Source organism: Pristiophorus japonicus, chromosome 8 (genome assembly GCF_044704955.1).
Source record: "Pristiophorus japonicus isolate sPriJap1 chromosome 8, sPriJap1.hap1, whole genome shotgun sequence".
NCBI classification, from domain to species: domain Eukaryota; kingdom Metazoa; phylum Chordata; class Chondrichthyes; family Pristiophoridae; genus Pristiophorus; species Pristiophorus japonicus.
The window spans coordinates 27,000,373-27,027,044 of record NC_091984.1 but is presented as its reverse complement, the minus strand read 5'-3'; the positions used below and the strand labels follow the sequence as shown (position 1 = coordinate 27,027,044).

The 26,672-nt window shown below is 42.1% G+C and overlaps 1 protein-coding gene across 1 annotated transcript in view; it reads left to right on the top strand.

Moving 5' to 3' along the window:
- LOC139268448 (divergent protein kinase domain 1A-like) overlaps positions 1-26,197 on the top strand; it is a 78,827-nt gene extending 52,630 nt beyond the window's left edge. The window contains exons 2-5 of the mRNA XM_070886605.1: positions 11,171-11,305; positions 18,443-18,550; positions 24,504-24,680; positions 24,757-26,197. Coding sequence (XP_070742706.1) covers positions 11,171-11,305; positions 18,443-18,550; positions 24,504-24,680; positions 24,757-25,569 — 1,233 coding nt within the window. The 3' untranslated portion in view covers positions 25,570-26,197. The remainder of the gene's footprint in view (positions 1-11,170; positions 11,306-18,442; positions 18,551-24,503; positions 24,681-24,756) is intronic.
- The last annotated feature ends 475 nt before the right edge of the window (positions 26,198-26,672 follow it).

Here is a 26,672-nt window from a genome sequence, read left to right as displayed (position 1 = left end):
GCATTACCCTTGTTACATGCACCTCTAATTTCCTGATTTATACTTTGCCCTACATTACCACTGCTGTTTGGGGGCCTATAAACAACTCCCACCAATGTTTTCTACCCCTTGCTGTTTCTTAGCTCCACCCAAACTGATTCTACTCCTTGATTTTCCGAGCTAAGATCCTGTGTACAGTTTTGGTCTCCGTATTTAAGGAAGGATATACTTGCATTGGAGGTTGTTCAGAGAAGGTTCACTAGGTTGAAACATAGAAAATAGGTGCAGGAGTAGGCTCTTCGAGCCTGCACCACCATTCAATAAGATCATGGCTGATCATTCACCTCAGTACCCCTTTCCTGCTTTCTCTCCATACCCCTTGATCCCCTTAGCCGTAAGAGCCATATCGAACTCCCTCTTGAATGAATCCAATGAACTGACATCAACAACTCTCTGCGGCAGGGAATTCCACAAGTTAACAACTCTGAGTGAAGAAGTTTCTCCTCATCTCAGTCCTAAATGGCCTACCCCTTATTCTAAGCCTGTGTCCCCTGGTTCTGGACTTCCCCAACATCGGGAACAATCTACCTGCATCTAACCTTTCCTGTCCAGTCATAATCTTGTATGTTTCTATGAGATCCCCTCTCATCCTTCTAAACTCCAATGTATAAAGCCCGAGTTGATCCAGTCTCTCCTCATATGTCAGTCCAGCCATCCTGCGAATCAGTCTGGTGAACCTTCGCTGCACTCCCTCAATAGCAAGAACGTCCTTCCTCAGATTAGGAGACCAAAACTGAACACAATATTCCAGGTGAGGCCTCACCAAGGCCCTGTACAACTGCAGTAAGACCTCCCTGCTCCTATACTCAAATCCCCTAGCTATGAAGGCCAACATACCATTTGCCGCCTTTACCGCCTGCTGTACCTGTATGCCAACTTTCAATGACTGATGAACCATGATACCCAGGTCTCGTTGCACCTCCCCTTTTTCTAATCTGCCAGCATTCAGATAATATTCTGTCTTCCTGTTTTTGCCACCAAAGTGGATAACCTCACATTTATCCACAATTATACTGCATCTGCCATGCATTTGCCCACTCACCTAACCTGTCTTAAGTCACCCTGCAGCCTCTTAGCGTCCCCCTCACAGCTCACACCGCCACCCAGTTTAGTGTCATCTGCAAACTTGGAGATATTACACTCAATTCTTTCATCCAAATCATTGATGTATATTGTAAAGAGCTGGGGTCCCAGCACTGAGCCCTGCGGCATTCCACTAGTCACTGCCTGCTATTCTGAAAAGGACCCGTTTATCCTGACTCTCTGCTTCCTGTCTGCCAACCAGTTCTCTATCCACGTCAGTATATTACCCCCAATACCATGTGCTTTGATTTTGCACACCAATCTCTTGTGTGGGACCTTGTCAAAAGCCTTTTGAAAGTCCAAATACACCACATCCACTGGTTCTCCCATGTCCACTCCACTAGTTACATCCTCAAAAAATTCCAGAAGATTTGTCAAGCATGATTTCCACTTCATAAATCCATGCTGACTTGGACCGATCCTGTCACTGTTTTCCAAATGCGTTGCTATTTCATCCTTAATAATTGATTCCAACATTTTCCCCACCACTGATGTCAGGCTAACCGGCCTATAATTACCCGCTTTCTCTCTCCCTCCCTTTTTAAAAAGGGGTGTTACATTAGCTATCTTCCAGGCCATAGGAACTGATCCTGAGTCGATAGACTGCTGGAAAATGATCACCAATGCATCCACTATTTCTAGGGCCACTTCCTTAAGTACTCTGGGATGCAGACTATCAGGCCCCGGGGATTTATCGGCCTTCAATCCCATCAATTTCCCGATCACAATTTCCTGCCTAATAAAGATATCCTTCAGTTCTTCCTTCTCACTAAACCCTCGGTCCCCTAGTACTTCCCCGGAAGGTTATTTGTGTCTTCCTTCGTGAAGACAGAACCAAAGTATTTGTTCAATTGGTCTGCCATTTCTTTGTTCCCTGTTATAAATTCACCAAATTCGATTGCAAGGGACCTACGTTGTCTTCACTAATCTTTTTCTCTTCACATATCTATAGAAGCTTTTGCAGTCAGTTTTTATGTTCCCGGCAAGCTTCTTCTCGTACTCTACTTTCCCCTTCTTAATTAAACCCTTTGTCCTCCTCTGCTGAATTCTAAATTTCTCCCATTCCTCAGGTTTGCTGCTGTTTCTGGCCAATTTATATGCCTCTTCCTTGGATTTAACACTATCCTTAATTTCCCTTGTTAGCCATGGTTGAACCAACTTCCCCGTTTTATTTTTACTCCAGACAGGGATGTACAATTGCTGAAGTTCATCCATGTGATCTTTAAATGTTTGCCATTGCCTATCCACTGTCAATCATTTGCCAGACTATTCTAGCCAATTCACGCCTCAAACCATCGAAGTTACCTTTCCTTAAGTTCAGGACCCTAGTTTCTGAATTAACTGTGTCACTCTCCATCCTAATAAAGAATTCTACCATGTTACGGTCACTCTTCCCCAAGGGGCCTCGCACAACAAGATTGTTAATTAGTCCTTTCTCATTACACATTGCCAGCTCCCTGGTTGGTTCCTCGACATATTGTTCTAGAAAACCATCCCTAATACACTCCAGGAAATCCTCCTCCACCGCATTGCTACCAGTTTGGTTAGCCCAATCAGTATGTAGATTAAAGTCACCCATGATAACTGCTGTACCTTTATTGCATGCATCCCTAATTTCTTGTTTGATGCTGTCCCCAACCTTACTACTACTGTTTGGTGGTCTGCACACAACTCCCACTAGCGTTTTCTGCCCCATGGTATTCCGCAGCTCCATCTATACCGATTCCACATCATCGAAGTTAATGTCCTTCCTTACTATAGCATTAATTTCCTCTTTAACCGCCTCCTTTTCCTTTCTGTCTATCCTTCCTAAATGTTGAATACCCCTGTATGTTGAGTTCCCAGCCTTGGTCACTCTGGAGCCATGTCTCCGTGATGCCAATTACATTATACCCGTTAACTGCTATCTGCGCAGTTAATTCGTCCATCTTATTCCGAATACTCCTTGCATTGAGGCACAGAGCCTTCAGGCTTGTCTTTCAAACACACTTTGCCCCTTTAGAATTTTGCTGTAATGTGGCCCTTTTTGCTTTTCGCCTTAGGTTTCTCTGCCCTCCACTTTTACTTTTCTTCTTTCTATCTTTTGCTTCTGCCCCTATTTTACTTCCTTCTGTCTCCCTGCATAGGTTCCCACCCCCCTGCCATATTAGTTTACCCCATCCCCAACAGCACTAGCAAACACTCCTCCTAGGACATTGGTCCCGATCCTGCCCAGGTGCAGACCGTCCGGTTTGTACTGGTCCCACCTCCAGAACCGGTTCCAAAGCCCCAGGAATTTGAATCCCTCCCTGCTGCACCAGTCCTCAAGCCACGTATTAATCTGAGCTATCAAGCCATGTATTCATCTGATTCCTACTCTAACTAGCATGTGGCACTGGTAGCAATCCTGAGATTACTACTTTTGAGGTCCTACTTTTTAATTTAGTTCCTAGCTCCCTAAATTCGTCTTGTAGGACCTCATCCCCTTTTTTTTTTACCTATATCGTTGGTACCTATATGCACCATGACAACTGGCTGTTCACCCTCCTTGTTCAGAATGCCCTACACCTGCTCCGAGACATCCTTGACCCTTGCACCAGGGAGGCAACATACCATCCTGGAGTCTCGGTTGCGGCCGCAGAAACATCTATCTATTCCCCTTACAATTGAATCCCCTATCACTATAGCTTTCCCACTCTTTTTCCTGCCCTCTTGTGCACAGAGCCATCCACAGTGCCATGGACTTGGCTGCTGCTGCCCTCCCCGATGAGTCATCCTCCCCCAACAGTACCCAAAGTGGTCTATCTATTTTGCAGGGGGATGACCGCAGGGGACCCCTGCACTACCTTCCTTCCACTGCTCTTCCTGTTGGTCACCCATCCCCTATCTGACTGTATACCCTTTCCCTGCGGTAAGACAAACACACTAAATGTGCTATTCACGTCATTCTCAGCATCGTGCATGCTCCAGAGTGAATCCACCCGCAGCTCCAGTGCCGCAATGCGGTCCGTCAGGAGCTGCAGGCGGATGCACTTCACGCACACATAGTCGTCAGGGACACCGGAAGCGTCCCTGACATCCCACATAGTACAGAAGGAGCATAACACGTGTCTGAGCACTCCTGCCATGAATTAACCCTTAGATTAACTTAACTTGGCAACAAGGCTAAAAGATTACTTACTGATAAAGAAAAAGAAAAACTACTTGCGAATCACTTACCCCCTTGGCTGTGACGTAACTTTTCGATTTCTTTGTACTTCATTTTTGCCTCCCTGCTACAGCTGCACCGGCTGGGCCTTTGTAGGCCTCCCGAAATTCCCGGACTCGCGCTGCTCCGAGCTCCCGCCTCTCCGACTGACTGCTCTAACTCCCGCTGGCCTTTATAGGCTTCCTGAAATCCCTGGACTCGCGCTGCTCCAAGCTCCCACCTCTCCGACTGACTGCTCTAACTCCCGCTGGCCTTTATAGGCCTCCTGAAATCCCCGGACTCTCGCTGCTCCAAGCTCCCGCCTCTCCGGAGATGACTGGGTTGACTTCTGAAGATAGGTTGAGTAGGTTGGGCCTATACTCATTGGAGTTCAGAGGAATGAGATGTGACCTTATCGAAACATATAAGATAATGAGGGGGCTCGACAAGGTGGATGCAAAGAGGATATTTCCACTCTGCAAACTAAAACTAGGGGACATAGTCTCAGAATAAGGGGCCGCCCATTTAAAACTGAGATGAGGTGGAATTTCTTCTCTCGGAGGGTTGTAAATCTATGGAATTCTGTGCGCCAGAGAGCTGTGGAGGCTGGGTCATTGAATATATTTAAGGTGGAGATAGACAGATTTTTGAGCGACAAGGGAATAAAAGGGGTTATGGGGAGCGGGCAGGAAAGTGGAGCTGAGTCCATGATCTTATTAAATGGCGGAGCAGGCTCGAGGGGCCAAATGGATTATTCCTGCTCCTATTTCTTATGTTCTTATGTTTCTCTCTACTGTCTTTATCTCATCCTTTATTATCAGGGCTAACTCTCCTCCACATGGTATTGGGGGTAATGTACTGACATGGATAGAGAAACATAGGGCCCAAGTTTCCACAAGGAAAAAAAACGGGCGCCCCTCTGAGCTGGGCGCCCATTTTTCGCGCCTAAAACGGCGCCTAAAAAAATCCTCGCTATTCTCCACCTACTTACAGGTCCTCTGGCCCTCGGCGCAGCCAACACGAGCTGTGGGGGGGTGGAGCCAGGTCCCGGCGCTGAAAACAGTGCCAGGACCTCTGCACGTGCGCGCTACAGTGGGCACGCAAGTGCAGTAGCTCCAGTCGCCGAACTGTGTGGGAGGGGCCCGAAGCACGCAGCCCCTTGCCCTGGCCCAATGGCCTCACTGGGGCTGCGTGAATAAGGCTCCTCCCACGGCCAGCTCCTGCTCCCCGCCCGACCTGACCCGACATCCGCCCCCCCCCGCTCTCTCCCTCCCTCCTCTCTCTCCCTCCCTCCTCTCTCTCCCTCCCTCTCTCTCTCTCTCTCTCTCTCTCTCTCTCTCTCTCTCTCTCTCTCTCTCTCTCTCTCTCTCTCTCCCCCTCCCTCTCTCCCTCCCTCTCTCTCTCTCTCTCCCCCTCCCTCTCTCCCTCCCTCTCTCCCTCCCTCTCTCTCTCTACCTCTCTCTCTCTCTCTCTCCCGCTCAGCGACACGAACAGCTGCAGAATTCTCCCTGGCTGAAGCATTTTCACACAGGTAGGAAGATGGTTTATTTAATGTTTTCTTGGCTTATAAATGTTTATTCAGATTGGATTTATTTGTATAATATTTGTAGAAGTATAAATAAGGATTTATTGTCGAATTTAATGAGTTCCCTTCCCCCCCCACCTCGTTCTGGACGCCTAATTTGTAACCTGTGCCTGATTTTTTAATGTGTAGAACAGGTTTTTTCAGTTCTTCAAAAATCTTCACTGGCTCCATTCTACTTTAGTTTGGAGTACGTTTTCACTGTGGAAACTTTCAAATCAGGCGTCAGTGGCCGGACACGCCCCCTTTTGAAGAAAAAATTCTGTTCTAAACTAGAACTGTTCTACCTGACTAGAACTGCAGAAAAAAAAATGTGGAGAATTGCGATTTCTAAAATAGTCCGTTCTCCACCAGTTGCTCCTAAAAATCAGGCGCGAATCATGTGGAAACTTGGGCCCGTAGAAACTAGGTGCAAGAGTAGGCCATTCGGCCCTTCAAGCCTGCACCACCATTCAATAAGATCATGGCTGATCATTCCCTCAGTACCCTGGTTGGCAGACAGGAAGCAGAGAGTCGGGATAAACGGGTCCTTTTCAGAATGGCAGGCAGTGACTAGTGGGATGCCGCAGGGCTCAGTGCTGGGACCCCAGCTATTTACAATATACATTAATGATTTAGATGAAGGAATTGAGTGTAATATCTCCAAGTTTGCAGATGACACTAAGCTGGGTGGTGGTGTGAGCTGTGAGGAAGACGCTAAGAGGCTGCAGGGTGACTTGGACAGGTTAGGTAGTGGGCAAATGCATGGTAGATGCAGTATAATGTGGATAAATGTGAGGTTATCCACTTTGGTGGCAAAAACACGGGGGCAGAATATTATCTGAATGGCGGCAGATTTTGAAAAGGGGAGGTGCAATGAGACCTGCGTGTCATGGTTCATCAATCATTGAAAGTTGGCATGCAGGTACAGCAGACGGTAAAGAAGGCAAATGGTCAATGGCGGCCTTCTTAGCTAGGGGATTTGAGTATAGGAGCAGGGAGGTCTTACTGCAATTGTACAGGGCCTTAGGGCGGCCTCACCTGGAATATTGTGTTCAGTTTTGATCTCCTAATCTGAGGAAGGACGTTCTTGCTATTGAGGGAGTGCAGCGAAGGTTCACCAGACTGATTCCCAGGATGGCAGGACTGACATATGAGGAGAGACTGGATCAACTGGGCCTGTATTCATTGGAGTTTAGAAGGATGAGAGGGGATCTCATAGAAACATATAACATTCTGATGGGACTGGACAGGTTAGATGCGGGAAGAATGTCCCGATGTTGGGGAAGTCCAGGACCAGGGGACATAGTCTTAGGATAAGGGGTAAGCCATTTAGGAATGAGATGAGGAGAAACTTCTTCACTCAGAGTTGTTAACCTGTGGAATTCCCTGCCGCAGAGAGTTGTTGATGCCAGTTCGTTGGATATATTCAAGAGGAGTTAGATATGGTCCTTACGGCTAAAGGGATCAAGGGGTATGGAGAGAAAGCAGCAAATGGGTATAGAGGTGAATGATCAGCCATGATCTTATTGAATGGTGGTGCAGGCTTGAAGGGCCGAATGGCCTACTCCTGCACTTATTTTCTATGTTTCTATGTTTCCATTTTGCCTATCTTTTCTAAAAGTTAAGTATCCTGGAATATTTAGTTCCCAACCTTGGTCACTTTGCAACCATATCTCTGTAATGGCTATTAGATCAAACCTATTACTTTCTATCTGCGGTATTAATTCATCTATTTTGTTGCTTATTTATATATTTTGTTAAATTTCGTGAGATGCGATAACTGATTTTAGTACCCTGGACTGGGGAGGAGAAATATTGCCCAAGATTCTCACTCTCTATTACATTCCCCCCCACCCCCCCGCTATTGACCATCGCTGGACAGTAAATATGTGCGGGGACATCAGAGGAGGACAGTAAATGTGTGCGGCGAAATCGGTGGAGGACAAGTTCTGGCTCAACTGTGATGCCATCCACTGTTGAAAAGCTTCCCGAAACACATTACTAAATTAAGGATGGCCCCTCAGTCAACAAATTATTTTATTTCCAACTTGCTCTTATTTGAAACCAAGGCATAAGTGTACTAAATGGTCTTTTGAGCAATTTTCCTAACTGATTGTTTTTGTTTATATCTGGAACCGATGTTTAGGACTAGATTTGCACTATTCCAAGAGGTACAGAATAAGTTAGTCTACCCAAGAGTAGATTCTTCAGTATAATGGTTTGCCATGCATGTCAGACACTCAGTTGATCAGACTCCAAAAATAAAAATGTTGAGGTGAATTGCAATGTCCCTTTCTGCACCTAGAAATGTGGTGAGTGTATTTTAATCCTCTGCCTGTCACTAGTGTGAAAAAAGAACTTGTATGTATACAGCACTTTTCACGACCTTGGGACGTTATAAAGCGCTTCACAGCCAATGAAGTACTTTCGAAGTACAGTCGCTGTTGTAATCTAGGGAAATAGTTTGCGCACAGCAAGGTCCTGCAAACAGCAATGAAATATCAACATTTTATTGGAAAAATTACATGCTAGTAAGTAAACCCATAAACTGCTATTCCTACGTACCTCACGGTTCTTCTGTACTCTAGCTCAGTGTTAGCACTAGAGAGGAAAGAGAATATTTGAACCCTTTATATTATTGTACAGGAAAGTAAAGACTGCAATTTTTCAAAAACCTATTACAGCATTTGCCTATACAAATGAGTTTCTGACATTTATTTAATAGGGTGCAGTGAATTGTCAGGAGACTGTTAGTGGACCATAAACAATTTAAATTAAGTTCTATGCTTTGACTGTGTGTCATTTAAAATACCTTATTTCCAAGTGATTTATGCTGCTCGAATGAGAAGCAATTGATTTCTTCACAGTAAAAAGCTGCGTTAGAACTTGTAAACCATTCAGTCTCCAGGTTCTTTTTTTAAAAAAAAAAACAATTTCCACACCATCCTAATACTAGCTACATCAAGAATTCCGGGCACTCACTTAAGTCCTTTCAATTTGTAACATAGCTCATTCAAGCTGTGCCTCTCCATCACACGCCCCCCTACCCCCAACATTTTAAACTTAGAATTGCATCTCAGATTTTTCTTCTAATTCTAGCATTAAACTTTTTTCTGGCATTTAAGCAGCTAAAAATGGTTAACGTACCAGCACTAAGCATAAGTAAGCTTCCCAGCACGTGTTCAGCCAAGAGGTCATTGACTTGCAACATTATCTGGAGCTCAGTGGGAAGAATTGTGGTTTCAGCGACATAGCACCCATCCAGATTCCATTAATAAGCTCGGTTGGATTGTCGTTCAGCAGCAGTTTCCAAGACTACCATGGATCTGTTGTCTTCAGGTATTGGGACACTGACTCTTGTCATAGAGGCTTGACTGAGTTCCAATTGGCTATTGCTTGAGATGTACCATCTCAGGAATACTTTGACTTGAAAAAGGTCTTGCTTACTTCCTGCCGCCTCCTCATTTATTTTCTCCTCTTTCCATCCCCCATCCCCTTTCTCAAGAAGAACAGTTAGTACTTGGTCATTAATCAAAATACAGGCATGTGTTTGAATCCTCGGTGGGCAAACAGCAGGATCTCCTCACTAACAGCATGGTAAGCAGCACATCTCACCATAAGAAATATGTGTGTACTACCACCATTCTCATGACCACAGCATGAACATATATTAAATCTTATGTGTGCAGGTGCATGGCTTTAGCATAATTTGCTTACCTCTCTGCAGCCCAGTCATAGGTAGGCATCAGGCCTTGGATATATGAACAAGTTTTCTCGTACGTAGTCTCCAGATAATTCCTTGTAGTAGCTCTTGTACCAAGTCTCAGTTTTCTCATCAGCTGTATGATGGACATCCATTTTCAACTTGCTGGAAGGACCTATGCTTGTTAAAGATTTAACAAGTTCGCACAGAGTGTTCTTTTTGTGTTTGGCACGTAAGGTATATGTGAATGATTTAGTTTTCAGACATTTTGTGTAAAATGTCAGACAGGGCATCTTGACTTGCAGGTGGCTGGACTTTATTCACCCACAACATGGTTTGCATCTGCTCTTCAAACGATCAATGCTGATTTTCCTCTGTATGTACATATTACTGAGAAGGCAGCAAAGAACAACAATACCGGGGCCGAACTTGGTAATGGCCGTCAAGAGACCGGGCGGGAGATTGATGAAAAATAATTTAAAAGTTGGGCTGGCGGCAAACGAGCGACATATACCGTCAAACTGGGCGGGAGCTCCCAACCTCGGCGGCAAAGGCAAATATCTATGTCCCCTCATTTAAAATACTCAACCACTGGAAACAATTTATTTCTATTTACTCTGGTCCATCCCTTCAGAATTTTAAACACCTCTATCAAATCCATCAAGTACACAGGGGGATTAAACCATTGGATTCATAAAACTCCAAGATGGCTTGTATTTTTTAAAATGTATATGTTGCCGTATTATAGGAAGGACATGATTGCACTGGAGAGGGTGCAGAGGAGATTTACGGGATGCTGCCTGGAATGGAGAATCTTAGCTATGAGGACAGATTGGATCGGCTGGGTTTGTTCTCTTTGAAACAGAGGAGACTGAGAGGAGTATAAAATGTTAAGGGGCCTGGATATAGTGGATAGCAAGGGCCTATTTCCCTTGGTGGAGGGGTCAATTACAAGGGTATAGTTTTAAAGTGGTTGGTGGAAGGTTCAGAGGGGATTTGAGGGGAAGCTTCTTCATGCAGAGGGTTGTGGGGGTCTGGAACTCACTGCCTGGAAGGGTGATAGAGGCAGAAACCCTCACCACATTTAAAAGGTGCTTGGATGGGCACTTGAAATGCCGGACCTAGAGCTGTTAAGTGGGATTAGACTGGATAACCTCTTGTTGGCTGGCGCAGAAACGATGGTAAGTTCTGAAGGGAATCTAATATGGCTAGAGTAATCTCCTGGACTAGTTTTAATCATCTGGATGGGTTGGAGAGGAATTTTCCCAGATTTTTTTCCCCCCAATTGGCCTGGGTTTTTATCTGTTTTTTGCCTCCCTGGTTGGGGTGGAGTATAAAATGTTGCGATACATGGGGTATCGCAGCCGTGTGGGGTGGACTGGTTAGGCCGGATGCTCTTTACCTTTCCGCCATTGTCCATTGTTTATATGTAACCTTCAGGGCTGCTGACCAAGGGAAGTGTGGCTCTTTGTCGGCTGACGTGGACACGATGGGCCGAAATGGCCGCCTTCTGCGCTGTAAATTTCTATGTTTCTATGTTTTGAAATAGTTTGGGTACATAATGTATTTTGAAGTTAATAATTGGGGGAAAAAAATTCAATTTTTGTGCTCACAGGCCCGCTTACCATGTGTACGAGTCAAGTACCTCTTCTTTTCATGGCTTGCAGTGTTTGTTGGGAGTTGGGTGGTGTATGTCCAGTATTCCACTCATACAGAATTGTGCCGGGCCCATGACTGCAAGAAAATCATTGTAAGTATTAATATTTGTGTTCTAGTTACTGATATGGTATCTGCTATTGTGTTCAAATGAATCAAATTTATTAAATCTAAAAGGTAACTTAATATTTTGTGCTTTACTCTGGTTTTATCATCCTGGATATTATTTCAAATGCTAAATTTAAGTTTGCTCATGGTAAGAGTATTTGCATTATAATATAATATCTTGATTATGAAATGTAAAGATTGGAAGGAAATACCTTTTTGAAAGGAACGATGTTATTGTGCAGAAGGGAGGTCCCTTCTCTGCCTTTCATCACTAAAATACAAAACCGGTTGAGGCAGATTTATGTATAACTTTACGCCTTTATAATGTGTCTCCAGTCTTCCAGCGTTAACAGCTCCATGGCCCCTGTCTGTTCTAGTTACTTGTTCATGTTTGTTCGTTCGTCACAGTGCTCATATGAGTGGATCTAATACAGGTCCTTATTGGAGATGCCTCAGTCCTTGTAAATATGTGGGCCCCACGCATTCCCATGTTGGAATATAAACAGATGATACGATACTTTGAACAACAAAAGTCACGTGAAAATTGGATAACGATGATGTTTACCATCTCAAGCAGGATGCGGTGATTCACTTGGAATCACTCCAATTATCGAGGCGACTTCTCTACTGCTGAACATGGCTGCATCGTGTCATTCCCTGAATCTAAAGTCTTCCCACTGTGGCTGCATAAAGACGGTCTACATACAACACCATCATTGAAGGCTGCACAGCAGCTCAGAAATGGAGCACAATGTCCATTTCGCTGAAGAAACTATGAATTGTGTATTTCGGTTGTTCCTGAAGTCTCTGCTGCAGTTTAAATGCATTGCTGTGTTATATGATCATATTTCAGACCAGCAGGCTTGACAATGTTGTGGTAGATTCATGTGTCAACCTGAAGCTTTCCTTCTTCCAAATAGTAACCGGCGCCAGGTTTCTGCTTCACCTCCAACAAATCCACATCAAAACCCTTCAGCGAGAGTGCAACTTCAGTGAAATATAAAACGATGATCAGAAGCTTGTTTACATCGATCCAAAGCAGAACAATACAGACCTTAACTCATTATCACTATGAAGTAATTTGTATGAGTAACCTTTGAGTCCCTAGCATTTTGGGAGCTCCGAGAGAAACCCGACTTGTAAATCCTTTTCTGCTATGTAAATGTAATTTTGAATAGTTCCTGTTTCCAGTTCCAGTATCCTCTTCGGCAAGCATTGCACCATTTCATTTAAGCTTTTCCCACAAATCCAGATTTTTCTCTCTCGCTGCTTCACAACAGTCTGGTTATCCTCCAAATTTGGACGTATTTGCCAGCAATTCAGATAAGTTTGCTTTATTTTTTTTTTCTATTGCATTGCATGTTACATTTCTGAATTATGTTGAATTGTTGGAAAAACTATAATAGATGGGAAAGTTTGCAATAATTTCCATGTTTCTGCCACTTTGCAATTTGCTAAACATCTTACGGCATGCATTTGTTCTTGCTTGCATTTATGTATGTCAATTAGGTTATAAAATGTTGACAAAAGTAATGTCCCTGAATTTAATTTCTAACACAAATATATTTATTATTTTTTGTATATTTATGCCTGTGTTCTATTTCTATCCAAAGGTTAATCATCATGATACCACTGTAACCTGGGGACCATCTGGAGCAATAAGGAAGCCCACAGCCTGCTTGATATTTGGATTTGGGGCATAAATCAGCATGCATTTGCTGTGCACAATGGCATACTTAGAATTTGCCAGCAAAATGTAACATTCCTTTTGCATATCTAGCTGCATCAAAGATGTTACAGGCAGTGCTGATGCCATAGCAGGCCAGAATCAACCAGGTATTGCACAGGGGGCACTTCTATTGAATGTAGACTACAGGAAGGACGAAGAGCTAAGAATTGCATGGTTGTTGGTTTATTTGCTAAAACATGTCCTGCAGTTGTCCATGTCTCTATAATTGCAAAAGCATACAATTCCTTATAAGAAGGACCGTCAGCCATAATTGCTCAGTCTATTGAGAGTGAAGGATGCGAAGATGATAACACTGAATCGGGCACAGGGCCATCCCAGGAGATGGAAACCACTCAAAGAGCACCATAAATCACCATGCTCTCTAAGTTCCAGATTCATATTAAGGCACCATATTCACAACAAACAGCTACATACTTTTAGTACCATATGTTCATTCATCCTACACCCACTACCATCTTTTGTGGCCAAAGGGGACTACATTTATGCAAGTATTCTTACTTTTCCCATGTATTACACGGGAGGAGCTACAATCTAACGTAACTTACAGCAAGGATGAAGAGCAAGAAGGAGTCGATGACCTCCCCCCAGTTCACCAGTCAAGCGTAAAATGTGAGAAATTGTAGGAAACCTCCTGCAATCGGGACTTAATGGTACACTCGGGAACAAGGAATGGTACACTCGGTAACAAGGAATGGTACACTCGGACACGAGGAAATGCTGGTCAGCCGCTAACCATGCAGTTATTGAAGCGTGAGCCATCAGATCTCTAGCATATGATATGAGGAAGGATGAGTAACTCTTATTATTAACACCATTGGTGACCCAAACAAGGAGCATGCACCTCGGGATATGTATCAGTATTTTAAATCTACGCATCAGAACCTCTACCACCTTTGCTCCCAAATGTGCACTGAATGTTGTACTGTAGTGTGTCGCTATTCTACATGTTTACAACTGTTTGAATTTTGCTGTTTTTTTTTTGCTGTTTCAATAAAACATTTTAGTGGCAGTTGTAATGTTTTCACTTTCTGTTGTTCTTCTGCAGATTAGAGAATGTGTGTGAAGGGACTGTGCAGCACTGTTCAAAGAGGAGCCAGACATATCTTGCACATCACGGATCGAGAATGAGTACAGTTTCTGGCCTAGCAGACATGCCATGTAAAATAATTGATTATGCTCAGGGAGTTAGAATAGAATTGTGAAGAGGAAGTAGGTTCAGCCGAGTGTTGCATTTCCGGTAAGAAAAGGAAGATGAAAAATAAACAAGGAACTGTATTTGCAAATATAATAGCAACCGGAATCTGCTATTCTAATGGTGAAATTATGAACGGTTTTCCCTTGGAGGGTCATAGTTGCTGTAAGCAGAATTTGTGAACTATTAACAATTAACACAAAGCTAGCATATGACATGGATCATTGACCTGAATACTGTAACTGCATATTGAACATGACAGTTGTGCCAGAGTACTGGCGGGTTTCCAATGTAACATCCCTCTTCAAAAAGGGAGAAGGAGATAACTTATAGACCAGCCAAACACTGATAGTCAGGCAAGCTTTTAGAGACCATAACACGGGATAAAATAAATGTCCAAAAAGATAAGAGTTAATTAAATACTGCCAGTGTGGACTTGTAAAAGGCAAATTGTGTCTGACAAATTTGAGTCTTTTGAGATAATGAGATGCAAGTGGATTTATACAGATTGCACATCACTGGTATCCTTCAGAACTGTTAGGGTGCCAGGCCACAGTATTGTTCATGTCTTGCAATAAACCATGCATATCCACACAGGCCATTTGCTCGGCAGCTTTGTTACATAAGAAATAGGAGCAGGAGTAGGCCATTTGACCCCTGGAGCCTGCTCCACCATTCAATGAGATCATGGCTGATCTTCTACCTCAACTCCACTTGCCTGCACTAACCCCAAATCCCTTGATTCCCTTAATATCCAAAAATATATCAATCTCGTTCTGATCCACAACCCTCTGGGGTACAGAATTCCAAAGATTCACAACTCTCTGAGAAGAAATTTCTCATTTCAGTCCTAAATGGTTGACCTTTTATTCTGAGACTGTGACCCATGGTTCGAGATTGTTACTTCATTGAATCATAAAATGCAACAGTTGTGGGCAATAAAAAAAGGTGATGGATGCATCCTTGTACTGCAGAAGATATCTCCAATGGGCTTCCATTTCCCAAAAGCTTGCTCAATTGCCATTTGCGCACTCCACCTCAATTGCAGCTGCAGCGTAAGTCAGTAGTTGTGGTATATTTAGACTTTCAAAAGGCTTTTGACAAGGTCCCACACAATAGAATAGTGTTCAAAATTAAAGCGCATGGTACTGGGGCTAATGTACTGACGTGGATAGAGAACTGGTTGGCAGACAGGAAGCAAAGAGTAGGAATAAACGGGTCCTTTTCAGAATAGCAGGCAGTGACTAGTGGGGTATCGCAAGGTTCAGTGCTGGGACCCCAGCTATTTACAATATACATTAATGATTTAGACGAAGGAATTGAATGTAATGTCTCCAAGTTTGCAGATGACACTAAGCTGGGTGGCAGTGTGAGCTGTGAGGAGGATGCCAAGAGGCTGCAGGGTGACTTGGACAGGTTAGGTGAGTAGGCAAATGCATGGCAGATGCAGTATAATGTAGATAAATGTGACGTTATCCACTTTGGTGGTAAAAACAGGAAGGCAAATTATTATCTGAATGGTGACAGATTAGTAAAAGGGGAGGTGCAATGAGACCTGGGTGTCATGGTACATCAGTCATTTGAAAGTTGGCATACAGGTGCAACAGGCGGTGAAGAAGGCAAATGGCATGTTGGCCTTCCTAAAGAGACAATTTGAGTATAGGAGCAGGGAGTTCTTACTACAGTTATACAGGGCCTTGGTGAGGCCACACCTTGAATATTGTGTACAGTTTTGGTCTCCTAATCTGAGGAAGGACATTCTTGCTATTGAGGAAGTGCAGCGAAGGTTCACCAGACTGATTCCCAGGATGACAGGACTGACATATGAAGAAAGACTAGATCGACTAGGCTTAAATTCACTGGAATTTGGAAGAATGAGAGGGGATCTCCTAGAAACATATAAAATTCTGACGGGATTGGACAGGTTAGATGCAGGAAGAATGTTCCCGATGTTGGGGAAATCCAGAACCAGGGGTCACAGTATAAGGATAAGAGGTCCATTTAGGACCGAGATGAGGCGAAACTTCTTCATTCAGAGTTGTGAGCAAGTGGAATTCTCTACCACAGAAAGTTGTTGAGGCCAGTTCGTTAGATATATTCAAAAGGGAGTTAGATGTGGCCCTTACGGCTAAAGGGATCAAGGAGTATGGAGAGAAAGCAGGAATGGGGTACTGAAGTGCACGATTAGCCATGATCATATTGAATGGTAGTGCAGGCTCGAAGGGCCAAATGGCCTACTCCTGCACCTATTTTCTATGATTGTCAGCAATTGGTTTTAGAAGCCGCATATGCTGTGGGTATGCAGCATTTCCATGGAAGTTAATTGGCACCTCGATGCTATTCGTCCACACAGCACTCTTGATTAAACAATGTTCCAAATGAATTTATAGTGTGCAACGGATAATTTGCCAGCAAACTTGCATCATGAACTCATCTTAACCATCCAACATACTGCCTACAAATTATTGAATACAAACCCTTGCAATTGTAAAAATCTGTAGGATCATTATGTGATGTTACTGGAATATGGCTTTCCGCTATTGCACCAGATATTTGCGGGAAGATCATTTTCTTTTTTAAAACCAGTGACAATTCAGGCTCGTTGTCTGCATGACACTTTAAACTGTGATTGCAGCAGTGTAATAATTAATTAGTCTGCACAAAGTGACCCAGATTGTGGATGGCACAGCACCAAACAAGCATGCAGAATTCTCAAAATCTGTAAGATGAAAGGTAGTATCTGTACGAGATCTAAAAGTACATACATACTTTCTATACGATATAATACTCATTTGGATATTCGGCATCCAGACCATTTGTATTGCTTTCTGTCAAGAATATACATTTTTAAAATCCTACTGCGAATTGAACGGTATCACAAGTAACGGCTGTTGCCAATGTTTCTTGCATGGCAATAACTATTTCCAACAAGAGAAAGTCTAACCACCACTTCATATTCAATGGCATTACCATCGCCAAAACCCCCAACATCCTGGAGCGGCAGTCACCATTGAGCAGAAACTTAACTGGTCCGTGGCTACAAGAGCAGGTCAGAAGCTGGGTATTCTGCGGCGAGTGTCTCACCTAACTCCCCAAAGACTTTCTACCATCTACATGGCACAAGTCGTGAGTGTGATGGAATGCTCTCCAATTGTCTTGATGAGTGCAGCTCCAACAGCACTCGAGAAGCTCAACACCATCCAAGACAAAGCAGCCAGCTTGATTGGCACCCCATCCACCATGTTAAATATTCACCCCCTCCATTACCGGCGCACCATGGATGCAGTGTGTACCATCTATAAGATGCTCTGCAGCAACTCGCCAAGGCTTCTTCAACAGCACCTCCCAAACTTGTGACCTCTACCACGTCGAAGGACAAGAACATCAGGTGCATGGGAACACCATCACCTCCAAGTTCCCCTCCAAGTCGCACACTATCCTGACTTTGAATTTTACAGGTTGAACCTCCCTTATCCAGAACCACCCCTCGTCCGGCACCATTCCCGGCCACCGGGTGGCGCATGCGCAGAACTCCGACATGGACAAATTGAAGTCCTTCGTCACTGCCGACTCCCACAATTGTTGGCCTGACCCCATTGATCCACCGCTGCCACCCCCCCCCCCCCCCCCCATGATATTTCTGCTGCACTCCCAACCCCAAGTCAGCCAGCACCGCTATCTCCTTGCTCAGTACCTGTACCATCCAATTTAACGTGACCATCCCTCGTCAAGAAAAATCTCTTATCCAGAACAGGCCAGGTCCCGAGGGTTCCGGAGAGGTTCAACCTGTATCGTCGTTCCTTCATCGTCGCTGGGTCAAAATCCTGGAACTACCTCACTACACGGACAGCATCGGTTCATGAAGATGGCTCAAGGGCAATTCAAGGGCAATTAGGGATTGCCAGCGACCCCCCCACGTCCCATGAATGAATAAAAAAATATATAATACTTCACTCTCATTGTGTAGACATAAATATGCAGATATTTTCATAATTTTTTTCTTTGAGAAATGCATCTGATTTCATCATAAGTATACATTTGTATATTTATCAAACCCGGAGTATCCCTTCAATTGCATTCAATTTTAAATATTTTGAAAATTTTTTAAGTTCAGAATACTCTTCATGTAACTGATAATGTTTCTGAAAGGACCATACAATCTTGTGCTATTTCTCTTCTAGTGCGATAAATATAAGAAGGGAATTATTGATGGATCAGCCTGTGGCAGCCTGTGTGATAAAGATACTCTTTATTTTGGCAAGTGTCTGTCTAATAAACCTAATAACCAGGTAAGAACATTTCTAGGAATTTGTCTTCTGAATCATTAAAGCCTACACGCAGCATGCAGTTCTAATGTTTTAAAGTAATATATTGCAACTACCTATAATATTTCTTGGAGTGGTAAAGTGTTTTATTATACAATGGGCTGCATTGCTGATTACCATGTTACATAGAATTATATAAAATATACAGCACAGAAACACAGTCCATGCTGGTGTTTATGCACCACACGAGCCTCCTCCCGTCTTTCCTCATCTAAATCTATCAGCATAACCCTCTAATCCCTTCTCCCTCATATGCATGTCTAAGCCTCCCTTTAAATGCATCTATACTATTTGCCTCAATCACTCTTTGTGATAGTGAGTTCTACATTCTTACCACTCTCTGGGGGGAAAAAAAGTTTCTTCTGAATTCCCTATTGGATTTCTTGGTGACTTTCTTGGTGACTATCTTATATTGATGGTCTCTAGTTTTGATCTTCCACACAAATGGAAACACTCTGCGTGTCTACTCTATCGAAATCTTTCATAATTTTAAAGACCTTTATTAGGTCACCCCTTAGCCTTCTCTTTGCAAGAGAAAAGATATCCAGCCTGTTCATTTTTTAAATTTCAAAAATATACTTTATTCATATAAAAATTTGCACGATACATTGGAAGGCAGTTCAGTATGTTTGGATGCGGTCGGCAATTCCATACAATACATTTGGATGCTGATGGCAGTTCCGTTCAATACATTTGCTTGCTTTACATTTCAGGTTACAATTCAGTACAATCCAGGATACATTGTAATACAGTCATCAAATTACATTACATGTGGCACTACACAGTACATAGAACGGGTGAGGGTACAGTTACATTTCTTTACAACATACATTACCCAGCCTGTTCATCCTTTCCTGTTAGGTATAATCTCGCATTTCTGGTACCATCCTTGTAAATCTTTTTTGCACCCTCTCCAGTGCCTCTATATCCTTTTTATAATATAGCGACCAGAACTGTACACAGTACTCCAGGTGTGATCTAACCAAGGTTCAATACAAGTTTAGCATAATTTCTCTACTTTTCAAGAAATAAACCCAAGTGCTTGGTTTGCCTTTTTATGGCCTTATTAGCAATTTGTTGCTACCTTTAGCAATTTGTGTATTTGTAATCCGAGATCCCTTTGCTCCTCTACCCCATTTAAATGCTTATTTTCCAAGTAATATGTGATCTCCATATTTTTTTTACCAAACTGTACTATCTCACATTTATCAGTGTTTAAATTCATTTGCCAATTCTGCAAGTTTATTAATGTTGTCTTGTAATTTGTTGCAGTCCTCCTCAGTATTTTATCTCTATCCCCAACCCCCTGCCAATTTGGTGTCATCCGGAAATTTAGAAATTGTGATTCCAAAGTCTAAATCGTTAATATAAATTGTGAACAACATTGGTCCCAGCACTGATCCTTGTGGGGACCACACTTAATACCTTTTGCTACTATAAATAGCTATTCCCTGCTTTCTGTCTTGGAAGACAGCTAGCTATCCATTCTGCTACTTGTCCCCTGACTCCAAATGCTCTGACCTTATTCATTAGTCTATTGAAGACCATTTGGAAATCTTGATAAATTACATCATCTGCATTTCCATCCTGACTTTCCTTTTTTATTTCTGTGCCTGTAGAATATTTTACTATTTTGTTATATGTTCTTTGATCATTTAATTTCATAGTGCCTTCCTATTTTTTTTGAACTTCTCTCCTAATCTCTTTGTATTCTCCCTTGTCATGCTCTCCCCTGCTGTCCATGTACTTAGTGTATGCCTCTTTCCTTAGCCTCAATTTTTCCCTTATGTCTTTGCCAACATTCATGTCCATTTTATTTTCCCAATTTCTATTCTGAGCCCCTCAAAATTGGCTTTATCTTAAAACATATTATATTGTGGTCACTGTTGCCTCGATGTTTCCCTACTTTTACTTCTCTTGTCTGCTCTGGTTTATTCCCCATTACTAGATCCAGTAGCGAATCCTCCCATGTCGGGCTTCTTATGTACTGGATTAGAAAGGAGTCCTGCACACATTGTAAGAACTCCATTCCCTTATCTCCTTTCAGTACTTTGTGGAAGGAGGCGGTTTCTATTTCTCTGGCTTTGAAGAACTGTCCTGCATAAAATTGTTTGATATTTTATGGACTGTTATATACATTGTTGCCTGCAGTTTAACATGTGCAATAAAATTATATTAAAGCAACAAAAAATTCCAAGTGCTTTTTCCACAACTTTTCAAATCACATGGTCATGCATAATTACGCCTGTCGAATTTGAGCTTTCAACGGCTAATAATTAACTATCGGGTTAAAGAAATAGCACAGCATAGTACAAACATCAACTTTACAACCACAAGTTATGCACTTTTTCATTTTGATGACATCCATTCACATCTTGTTAATCTGCCAGTAAATCTGTTCTTTTCCATTCTTGTGTCTATTTTCAAATGTGAAAAGATTTTCAACATTATTTTCTCTTACTACTCATACTACATCAATAGAAGATGTGTTGGACTTTGCTTGCAAGCTATTCAAGCAGATCATATCTTTGAATAATTATTATCTAAACATGTAATCCTTACCTACCATTATAATCCACATTTTGTTGTTCTTCTGCCCTATACTAAAGCATTGTTATTTAATAAGAACATGAGAGTAATATGTTTCTCCGTGAGCCACGTTAAGGAATTTTATTTTGTACAAGAAACTTAGAAACTCTAATCTCGAGAACAGCCGTGGCTCAGTTGGTAGCACAGACATCTCTGACTCGGGAGGTTGTGGGTTTAAGTGGGTTCAAGTTCCAGGCTGACACTCCAATACAGTACTGGGGAAGTGGTGCACTGCCAGAGGTGCCGTCTTTCGAATGTGACATTAAACCGAGGCCCCAGCTGCTCTCTCAGGTGGATGTAAATGATCCCATGGTGCTATTTCGAAGATCAGGGGAGTTATCCCCAGGGTCCTGGCCAATATTTATCCCTCAATCAACATCACTTTAAAAAAAACAGATTATCTTGTCATTATCACATTGCTGTTTGTGGGAGCTTGCTGTGTGCAGATTAGCTGCTGCGTTTCCTACATTACAACAGTGATTACACTTCAAATAGTACTTAATTGGCTGTAAAGCGCTTTGGGATAGCCTGAGGTCGTGAAAGGCACTATATAAGTACAAGTACATGAGGGAGAAAGGAATTATTTCTTTCTTAAAACTTGAAGGTATTTACTGTGGTACTGTCCAAGGGTGGTGGGCAACTGGCCATTAATCATGCACAAACCTTGACCGAAGTATGGGTGGGCTATTTGCTCACGGATGGCATTACAGTCGTGCCCGATCCTATGCACATGTGCATTTGCAGCCGGAGTTGTAGAAAGCAATTGAGTGGGAATCCTGGCTAGCTTTGCTCCTCCTTAACACGGGTACTGAGACCAACGATCATCATCATTGGCAGTCCCTCGGAATCGAGGAAGACTTGCTTGCACTCTTAACATGAGTTCTTAGGTGGCTGTACAGTTCAATATGAGAACCACAGTCCCTGTCACAGGTGGGCCAGATAGTCGTTGAGGGAAGGGGTGGGTGGGACTGGTTTGCCGCACGCTCTTTCCGCTGCCTGCGCTTGATTTCTGCATGCTCTCGGCGACAAGACTCGAACTCAGCGCCCTCCCGGATGCACTTCCTCCACTTAGGACGGTCTTTGGCCAGGAACTGAGACCAACTATAGTGTCCCTATCACTACACTGGTTGCGATCAGCTAATTCAGCACAGACCAGGGATTGATTTGGCACCTTCTTGGGTTGATATGACTTAGCTCTTCATTGGATCGGCGCAGTTCACTTTGAGTTTTGGGATCACCACAAAGTAGAGGTTCTAGTTATGCTATCCAGTACTCTCAGATGCACTCTGGCAGTCTCTGGTTTTTCAAGCTCTCCTGAGCCCTGACTGATGGTCTTTTTGAAAGGCATTTATTATGAATTACATAGAATGTACAGTATAGAAACAGGCCATTCGGCCCAACTATGCTCCCACCCTACTTCATCTAATCCTAGCAGCATATCCTTCTATTATCTTCTCCCTCATGTATTTATCTAGCTGCCCCTTAAATGCATTTATGCTATTCGCCTGAACTATTCCTTGTGGCAGTAAGTTCCACGTTTAAAGTACTCTATGGGTAAAGAGGGTTCTCTTGAATTCCTTATTGGGCGTGTAAGTGTGTCTCTCGTGGTAGTTCTCGAGCTGAGAGCCCACACTGTGGACCTTTTTTGTTTTTTTTTAAATGTAGTGCTCTGATCCACATCTGAATTCTTGCCTAAAATTGTGTCACATTCTGACTCAACTAAGTTATTCCTGGTTTCAAAAACAGATCAGATATGATCAATTTTTAATGATGCGAGTTTTACATTTGCTCAAGGAGCATCAGTTGGCCAATTCACAGATTAAAAATGTCTTGATAACCAAGGGGCAGTTTGTTGACTGTGCCTGTGACATAAACTATTCCCCACACATTAGCTGTTGCTTTGGATTCCAGGGTTAGATGTATGCCACAGCACCATCTGGCGGTCTGTTCAGTCCTTTGCATGATGCTGCTAGCTCAATACGTCTGTCTGAAATGAAGCGTGATTTGGAACTTGGGAGTTTGAAACTCTCGTAAGTCTGCAGATCGAAGAGAATACAGATCAAACATAAGAGGGCTACGTAGAAGAAAGAGATTTTTCAGGAACTTAATTTTTAAAAAATGTTCTCTTTCCCCTTTTTGGGCTACTATCTTGTCCAAGAGAATGGACTGAAAACCTATCATACCACTCATGCCACTACAGTGGATTCTGGGAGCTACTCAAGAATGACCTCCAGTACTTGTATATTCATCCCTGCCTGTGGGTAAGTAGTTGAGAATGGGGACTACCACTGTGTAGAGAATTGTAGGTGTAAACCTGTGGCCAATTTCCCCCGCCCCACCTTAAACATATTAACCAACCTGTGTCCTTTTCGGTTTCTAATTCAGATCTCCAGCATTTTTCTGTTTATTCTTGCCATGCTTACTGCTGGGGATCTTTTTCTCCTTATCGGTTCAAAACTTCTTGCCCACCCCTTTTTGTTTCCTCAGCTTTTTGGGTTTGTTTACTGACTTTTATTTTCTGACTTCTGCTTTTTAAACCCACTTGGCTCCGAGGAGCCCCTGTACATGTAGTGAATGAGATCTAGGTACGTATAAGGTTCCTCCTACCCCTATTTTTTTGTTAGCTCGCAGCCCACCAATATGTCTTGCTTCAAGTTGATTTGGTAGGTTTTTCTTTTGTTGAAACCATTGTTTGATTTTTCTGGAAGATTGTTTAAATATATGGTAAGGGCTAAAGTTCATACAGTAGGCTGTTGTTTGTCAATTCTGGTCAGTATTCCTGGATGCTAATCTTATCCCATGATAAAAATTCGATAGGTTGAAAACGTGGCAAACAATCTAGATAAGTGACAATTTCTTTACGTATTGCAAGTTTGAAGACATGATGATGGTCATAGTGATTATGTTAAGTTGCCAAGCAAAGATGATGAGATCAAGTTCATCTTCTGCACTGTTCCTGTACATTTGTGATTGACAACAGAGGTCAAGAACAGGTTCCCTATTTATCATCTTTGTCTGAGAAGGGAACAGGAGTTTTATGAATTTTTTTTCAAGTAGTGAAAATTGACAAGTAGTATGATGTATAATTTACCATTTGAAATTGGTTTGGAATATTTTCAAAGAATGTAAATCAAAAACTTGTATGATATAATCAATGTTTTCCAGTCAGTTCAATACGACCTATAATTTTGGACGAAAAATAAGTTATAAATATTTTTTCGATATTGTTAAAATCTTCATTGAACCAAAATATTTCAGAAACTTTAATTTATTATTTTTTAAACAATTTTTTTCATTGTTTCATAAATGGTGTTTTATTGCCTTCAAGGTGTACAGAGGAGTATGGGATGAATCACAGGTAGTCTTAAAATGCAGACTTGAAGACCTTTTCCACTTTGATTTGGATTCTAACATGGAGCCGAGGAAGGAGATGGTGCTATTTGACAAACCAACAAAAGGGACTTCCATGGAGGAATTTCGAGAAATGGTTTACAATCTCTTAAAGGTAAGCTTTTGTATACATGTTCAAAATTAGCGCAAATCTTAATTCGAGAACAGATTAAATATTGTCTTTTCCTCAGGCAAAGCTTGGTGATCAGACAAACCTTCAGGAGCTACTCAAATTGGTTGTCACCGTAGCAGATGGAAATAAAGATGGTCATGTCTCCCTTGCAGAAGCAAAATCTACATGGGCATTGCTACAACTTAATGAGTTTCTGATTACGGTGATTCTCCAGGACAAGGAGCATACACCAAAACTACTTGGATTCTGCGGAGATCTTTATGTAACAGAAAAAGTCCACTACAGTTACCTGTATGGACTCACTATTCCTTGGGTTTTGGAGTTCTTCATTCCTTCTGGTCTGAGGCGTAGTATGGATCAGTGGTTTACTCCCTCCTGGCCCAGAAAAGCTAAGATCTCAATAGGACTCTTAGAATTTGTTGAGGATGTTTTTCATGGAACATTTGGTAACTTCCTTATGTGTGACATGAGTGCAAATAATGTTGGCTACAATGCTAAACACGATTTAAAAATGATAGATATGAGAAAAGTTGTACCTGAAGTTAGTTTTAAACAATTAATTGGAGGCCGCCACTGCGAGACTGATGTGGATTGTGTCTATGGCACAGACTGCAGGACAACATGCCATCAAAGCAAAAAGCAGTGCACCACGGAATTGGATCAGCCAAATCTGACTAAAGTCTGCACATTGCTGAAAGACTATCTTTTAGATGGTGCTCCTTCTGATGTGAGAGAAGAACTGGAGAAGCAGCTTTACTCTTGTACAGCTCTCCGAGGAGCAGCAAGTCAAATGGAGATGGAACACTCCTTGATATTAAACAACCTAAAGACATTGCTGTGGAAGAAAATTTCTCATACAAAAGATTCCTAAACACTAACGCGACAAGAAAATTCTTCGATCAATTGAACATCTTTGGAAAAGCTTTTTTTTTTGGTAAAAGGTTCAAATTGCTTCAGTTTGACCAGGCAGCACACAACAGCATCCTTCACAATGTTTTCCTGTTTCTTACTGTTAAACATAAAAACTAAAACCACTAGAGATTTTACTTTTAGTTCTGTGGATATACATTTTGCTGCTTTTCTTTTAATGGGTTTAAAAAAAACACTTACACAGCATGAGAACTTTTGTATGTTTTTTTAACTACTGTTTGTAGCATGGTATTTATTTGCAGGAGAGAATGCAGGTTAATATTGACACTCCCTTTGGCTTAAATAAAATTACATGTTAAGATGGTAAACTGGAAAAAAAATCTGTAAATCAAAAAGGGATTGCTTTTCCTTCTATTTTAGATTAGACAGAATTTTGAAATGCATTAGAATTGCAACTATAATAATTAGAATGCAAAATTTGTTTTAAAAAATTGTAATTGAGCACTTTATATTCATATTCATTTCATTAAATCCTGTTGGCTAAGTGTACAGTATTTAAAAATGCCGTGCCAGTTTTTGTGCCTATAAATGGCCATTAAAATTATTTCACGTTGTTTGTTCAAAGCTAATATGTATATAGTTTTTAAAATCTCGTCAATTGCATTAATACATCTTTATTAACGTTTCAAGTGTAATACGCTGTACCTGATTGTATTTTTCCATTCTAATTTGCCCTCTGCCTTCCTATTTTATTATGCAGTTTATTATGCACGATAAACACGATTATGTAGTCATAATCACATTGCTGTGCATAAATTGTCAGGTGCGTTTCCTGCATTAGAATAGTGACTACACTTCATTGGCTATAAAGCTCTTTGGGCAGTCCTGCAGTCATGAAAGGTGCTGTATAAATCACAAAATCATCGAAATATACAGCACAGGAGAGCCATTTGGTCCATTTTGTCTGCCGACCGAAAAAGAGCTATCCAGCCTAATCCCACTTTCCAGCTCTATGGCTGTAGCCTTGTAGGTTACAGCACTTGAAGTGCATATGTAAGTACTTTTTAAATGCGTTGAGGGTTTCTGCCTCTACCACTCTTTCAG